The sequence below is a fragment of the Leptonychotes weddellii genome, chromosome 6 (assembly GCF_054177405.1).
Source record: "Leptonychotes weddellii isolate Sample4059 chromosome 6, ASM5417740v2, whole genome shotgun sequence".
Lineage (NCBI taxonomy): Eukaryota > Metazoa > Chordata > Mammalia > Carnivora > Phocidae > Leptonychotes > Leptonychotes weddellii.
The window spans coordinates 50030666-50037081 of NC_138374.1; the positions used below are offsets into that span (position 1 = coordinate 50030666).

General features: G+C 54.5%; 1 protein-coding gene across 1 annotated transcript; it reads left to right on the forward strand.

The window, feature by feature from the left end:
- Window positions 1-1476: 1476 nt before the first annotated feature.
- On the forward strand, window positions 1477-5707 carry PCBD1 (pterin-4 alpha-carbinolamine dehydratase 1). Its single transcript, XM_081824104.1, has 4 exons — window positions 1477-1633; window positions 4298-4429; window positions 4671-4751; window positions 5259-5707. The coding sequence occupies exons 1-4, from the start codon at window positions 1631-1633 to the stop codon at window positions 5355-5357; spliced, it is 315 nt and encodes a 104-aa protein (XP_081680230.1). The 5' UTR covers window positions 1477-1630; the 3' UTR covers window positions 5358-5707.
- Window positions 5708-6416: the final 709 nt, after the last annotated feature.

Below are 6416 nucleotides of genomic sequence, written 5' to 3' on the forward strand. Positions count from 1 at the left end.
AGGATAGAGTCCACACATATAGGTCAGTTATAAGTAAACCACACATAGAGCTTCAACTGAGTTTTTACAAAGGTGTAAAAGCAATTCCGTGGAGAAAGGAAGAACTGAATATTCATATGCAAAAAGTGAATTGGGATCCATAACTCAAAGCATAGGAAAATTGAACTCAAAATGGATCATAGACCTAAATGCAAACCCAAAAACTATAAAACACAGGAGAAAACATCACAAAAAGAAAACATAACAGAAAAATCTTCATGACATTGGGTTAGGCAAAGATTTCTTAGTTGCAACACCAAAATACTAATCCATAAAAGTAGCATTGGATAAATTGGATTTCATCAAAATTAAGGGCGCTTGCTTTTTGAAAGACAGTGTGAAACACAAAGAAGAAACTGGCAAACCACATCTCTGATAAAGTGCTCGTATCCAGAATAAAGAACTCTCAAAACCCAGTAAGAACACAAAACGGAGGGGGGGGGGCAGGAAATTTGAAGGCAATTCATCAGATTTACCAATGAAAATAAACACCTGAAAGACTGTTCAATATCATTAGCCATTAAGGAAACTCAAAGGAAAACCACAATGAGATACCACTACACAGCAAATAGAATGACTGAAATGAAAAAGATTGAACATAACAAATATTGGTGCATCATTGAGGGTGTAGGGAAACTGGAACTCTCATACACTGCTGGAGGGCACATAAAATAGTACAACCACTTTGGGAAGCAGTCTAGCAGTTTCCTAACAAGTTATAAACACACGTCTGCCATATGACGTAGCCATTTCACTCCCAGACGTGTACCCAAGAGAAATGAAAGTCTAAACAGACTTGGATGGGAAAGTGCATAGCAGCTTTATTTGTAATAGTCAAAAACTGCAAACAACCCAAATGTCCATCAACAAGTGAACAGATCAACAAATTGTGGTATATCCATACAATGTAACACTATAAAATAAATTTTACTTAGCCATAGAAAGGAAGAAACTATTGATACATGCAACCACAGGGGTGAACCGCAAAGTAATTATGCTGAGTCATAAGAAGCCAGACACAAGAGCATACGCTGTATGATCTGCATTTACATAAAATTCTAGGAAATGCAACCTAACATACTGTGCCCGGAAGCAGATGAATGGTTGTCAGAGAAAGAAGGAAACCTGCAGGGCCGATGGATATATGATATGTTTATGAGCACGATCGTGGTGGTGCTTGCTCGAGAGCTCACATATGTCAAAACGCATCAAATTGTACACTTAAGTTATGTGCAGTTTTTTGTAGGCCAATACCTCAATCAGTTTTAAAAACTTTAAAAACCTTTTAAAAACGAAAAAGGTAATGTCGCGTCCAGGGTGACACGCTGGTAACTGGCAGAGCGCGATTCAAACGCAGAAATCCGCACCTGGAGCCCGCGTTCTCAGCCCCTGAGCTCCGGGGAACAGGAGCCCGGAAGAAAGTGCTGGAAGGGGGCAGAGGCCGAGCGCGCGGGTCGCGGCCGAGTTAACGATTACCGGTGGGCGGGTCCTCTCGGCCCCTCCCCGCCCGCGGCCCCGAGCGCCCGGCGCCGTCCCGCCGCCCCGCGGCCACCTGCTGCTCGACCGCGTCCGCACCTGCGCCGCGCCCGCCATGGTGAGGGGGTCGCGCGCCGCCGCCCGCGGGGCCCGAGCGCGCGGGGTGGGGAGCGGAGGAGAGGAAGGGGCCGATCGCGGGAGCGGCGAGGGTGGGGGACGGTCCCTGCGAGCGCCTCGCCCGCCGGCCGCTCGCCAGGCTCGGAGAGCCGGGGTCTCCGCCCCGCTGCCACCCGCACCCTCGGTGGTGCCCCAGGGCGAGCTGAGGCCGGGAGAGGGGCGCTGGCGCGGCCGGGTGACAGCGAGGCGCAGCCCAGGCAGGGCCCTGCTCCCAGGCCCGCGTCCCCGGGGCGCCTCGCGGCTGCAGGCGACACATAGCGGTGGGCCCAGGGCGGGGGGCGGTGAGAGGCAGCTGGTGAGCCCCGTAGACATCGCCCCCACTCGGTGGCAGGTTCTCGTCAACATTGAGGGGAGGGGGGCGACCGTGTGTCTGAGTGTGAGTAGGAGGGAGGCTGGTTCTGTTTCTCTGCCCCCCGCACTGCCCCCTGGCCTCAGAACCAGCCCCTGGTGCCTCGCTTGAGGCCTGTGCCCAGCCATGGGGACCCGATTGCTCAGGATCAGCCCCCCTGCAGGCTAGGATTTCCCCCAGGAGGGCCTTGGCGCTGTGCTCAGCCCTACTTCAATACCCCCGCCCTCCGGGAGGTGAATGGGAGCCCTGGCAGGGGAGGAGGGTGGTGTGTAGACCTGGGAAGCTTTACTAAACAGCCCCTTTCTGGTCCCAAAGCCTGAGGAGCAGTAGGGACTGTGGTGACAGCTGAGAAGGCACTTGGAAAGCTGTGGCTTGGAGGGAGGGCAGGGGGAGAGTGAGGCTGGTTGTGTGGTGCTCTGAGGCCCCAAAGATGCAGGCGGGGCGGGTAATCAGTAACCGGAGCGCACACTCCCCCAGATGACCAGGCCAGGCCAGGCCTGGCCTGCGATTTACTAAGCAAACACTGCCCCTTCCCCCGCTCTGATCCCAGCTCTCAGAGGCGCTTGTCATTTCAGCCCCAGGCTGTGAAACTTGGGGGATCCCCGAAAACTCTAAAGGCCAAGGGGTGCCTCCTAAGAGCTCACTAGTACCCACCTACTTCTTTCTGGGCCAGAGACCTAAGCAGTGGGTTCTGATGCCTGGGCTGACATTCATCTGGTTGCCTGGATACATGAGCAGGCTTATCAGCCACTGAGAAGGGGCGGGATCTGGAATGGAGCAGGGGTTGGGCGCAGCAGGCCGATCTCGCAGAGCTGAGGAAAGGAGCTGAGCTGGACCAAGCCGGATCAGTCCAGAGAAAACAAGTGTTTTTCAGGAGAGAGAGAAAGATGGACTTAGAGGAGGCTGTACTGCTTTTCTAGTTCAGCACCACACCGGCAGGGCCTAACAAGCCTGCTAACCCCAGAAAGTCTCCTTTTACAAATGCAGATGGTAGGCCCTTAACGAGGATGGACTTTATTGATATGTCCCATTGGCTCCTCTTGCTGATCTGAAAGGGAAGTTCTGGGCCCCTTCTACCTTTCAAGCCAAGGGAGGTGAGTGCCACAGGGCCACCCTGCTGGACAGTGGCAGAACTGGGGCTTGAACCAGTCCTGCCAACGGCCCCCCACGACTGCCAGGCTGCGCGCTGCCGCATGAAGCTAAATTAGCCTCCCTCACATTCTCTTCCCAGACCTTACTGGTTCATTTTTCCTTCAACACTCTATTAGAGTTTCTGTTGCAGAAGTCTCAATTCTGGGATCCCTTCAGTGCCTAGGCCTGGGTCCATCCCCCCAGAGAATGGACCCGGCCTTTGCTTCCTTCTGTCTCTGAGGGTTCCACTCAGGGCCTGAACTGTACCAGCTTGGGCTGCCTGGAGGGCACTTTGCACAATAGGTAAATAGCCTGAGGCATTAGGCTTGTCCAGTCGCCCTGGGCCAAGTTACTTCCACTTTGGGCCTGAGCTCTCTTGGCTCAGGCTCCCCAGGCTGATGGAGTAGACAAGAAGGTGGGAATCCGAAGCCCCCAGGCCTGGCAGCTGGTACTCAGAGGCTGCCTGGGGGCATGAGGAACACCCACTGGGAGGTAGTACCAGTGGGTGTCCACTGTGGTGTGGTGAAGAACCACCTGGAAGGTGTTTTAAGTGCTGGCTCCTTTGCCCCGGGCCCAGGAAGCAGACTCAGACTCCCTTTGAGAACAATGCCTATGCTCTCAAGGATGGGGGGGGGGCCTGGGGGGAGGAGAACTGTGGTCACTTTCCCTTTCTAGGCCTCAGTTTCCTTGAGTCACAGTGCGGGCGTGGGGGTGAACTGGATACAGTCCATAACAGAAAAAGGAAGGTTGGACAGTCATGGATACTCTTTCTCTGAAAAGTTGTGTAGTAACACATTCGCATCTGGGCTTGATTTTGCTTTTACTCCCTCATTATCATAAGAGACCTATGGTGGTGGTGGGGGGCTCTGTCGCCTGAGCGGGGGGGGGGGGGGGATGTTGCTCAGCCCCAGGGACTTGCATCACACCTCAGGATTTTCTGTTCTCTGAGCAGAGTGTCCAAATCTAAGAACGCATCAGCGCGCGAGCCAGGGCCCCACCCCCAGGGCAGGGTGCCACCCTCAACGCCTCCCTGTCCATTGCGTTCGACCCGGCCACCCGAGCCCCCGGGGAGGCTGGCTGACTTCCGCTGGTGACTGGAAGGAATCTGTTGATTTCCTCTCCTAGGCTGGCAAAGCGCACAGGCTAAGTGCTGAGGAGCGGGAGCAGTTGCTGCCAAACCTGAGGGCTGTGGGGTGGAACGAGCTGGAAGGCCGAGACGCCATCTTCAAGCAGTTCCATTTCAAAGACTTCAACCGGGTTTGTCGCCGGGGGGACAGAGTTTCTGAGACTGGGGCGGATGGGGTTACACTCCAGAACTTGTTCTCTCCCTTAAAGCCCTGCCACCCAAGCCCCTTCAGACGCTACCCTAGCCAGGTTGGAGTGTCTCCCTTGGGGACTGGAGAGTGGGGAGATGGGTGTTGGGTTCTCCATACCCGGAACTCTTAGAGCAGCCCTCTGTCTCTCAGAGCGCTGACCTGGGTCTCACTTCACTACATAGGCTTTTGGCTTCATGACGAGGGTGGCCCTGCAGGCTGAAAAACTGGACCACCATCCTGAATGGTTTAACGTGTACAACAAGGTGAGCGATGCGTGCCCGGCCCAGTCCTGAAGGCCCTTCGCTGGCCTTCCCTAGGGGCCTCCCCATCTAGAATCAACATGAACAGCCCTGCGAAATAGTCAGGCTCACTACCAATTAAAGAAGTGCAAATGAAAACACTGGTGAGAGAACAGGCCGGTAAGGTGGACAGTGAGTAGGCATCAAGAAGGCCGAACCATGGAAGGCAAGGCTGTGGGATGGGCCGTATTTATGGCCCATGGCTCTAAATGGCGTAACCCCTCCTTGGAGGTGCGGCGTGGAGGAGTGAAAAAGTCATCACCTGAGCTGAGAATAGCACGCACAGCGAACAGCTCGGACCCCAGGCCAGGGCCACCACGGGAGGGTGTGCAGTGTTGCTAGAGACTCGGGAAGGCTGCCCCCCAGGCCAGAGCGTGGAGACCGGCTGCTACCCTGGAGCGCTCGGTGTGGCCGAGCCGCACAGCGGTGACCCTCTCCTGCTCGGGGCCCGAACCTCTGATTTTGTTCCAGGTCCACATCACCCTGAGCACCCACGAGTGTGCTGGCCTTTCGGAACGGGACATAAACCTGGCCAGCTTCATCGAACAAGTAGCAGTGTCCATGACCTAGGCCCTGCCCTTCCTCTGTGAATTCTTCAGGGGAAGGGGGTGACTGAATCGGAAATCCAGGGAGGGAACCGGGGAGCCCTGAGATGTTACTGCAGCCAGAACGGCCAAGTGGACCCTGCCGCCTCCGGCTAGGGGGAGTCCTTGCTGTGGAAGATGTCCCCATCACCGCCGACCTTTCCTCTTCTTCTTCCCAGGCTGTGTCCTGCTCCCTTTCTAATTCTTTTCCCAGGAAGCTGTGTCTAAGATGCACCAAGTCTTATCTTAGAAACCGGGACCCTGAAGTCAACCCCACCGTATGTGACAGAAGCACCTGCGCTTTGACGCCTCAAATAAAACTCGTGTTTCACTTGGTCTCAGGCTCTAGAACCTTCCTTTCCACAGGTCAGTCCAAATTGGAGTCTACAGGCATTTAAAGCACTTACTCCGTGGGATGCACTGTTCAAGGCATTGCGGGGGGGCGGGGGGAGGGCGGAGTGGGACCAGACCACCCTGTCTTCATGTAAGGGAATTAAGCAGGAAGCAGTAGCTACCACTAGGTGGGATGAATGAAGTCAATGCTAGAGGCAAGGGTAAGAAATGAGCTCCGGGAACATGAAGTGATTGACAAGGGAAAGTCTGGACGCTCCACTGACTTGTGCCTCGAAGACCTGAATGGGATTCTTCTTTTTTTTTTTTTTTAAAGATTTTATTTATTTATTCATGAGAGACAGAGAGAGAGAGGCAGAGGGAGAAGCAGGCTCCCAAGGAGCAGGGAGCCTGATGTGGGACTCGATCCCAGGACCCTGGGATCATGACCTGAGCCGAAGGCAGACGCTTAACCATCTGAGCCACCCAGGCGCCCCCTGAATGGGATTCTTGAGGCAGGGGTGGCCGAAGTGGCACCATGACTAAAAGAAAAGGTTTGCAGGACACTTGTACTTATGCATGGTGGGATCTACGACTGGGAAGGCAGTCTGCGGCTGGGTTATGTTCTTCCTGGTCTACAACATCCCAGGGGAAGATTTCTAATCCTGATAGTGTCTTGTGGTTTCTTAGAGACTTAGCCAGAGTCTCAAGCCTT

Excerpts from the sequence above, each read along its gene's own strand:
- PCBD1 (XM_081824104.1), top strand. Across the intron at positions 4,430-4,670 it reads ATTTCAAAGACTTCAACCGG|GCTTTTGGCTTCATGACGAG; the intron begins GTTTGTCGCCGG and ends TTCACTACATAG. Across the intron at positions 4,752-5,258 it reads GGTTTAACGTGTACAACAAG|GTCCACATCACCCTGAGCAC; the intron begins GTGAGCGATGCG and ends ATTTTGTTCCAG.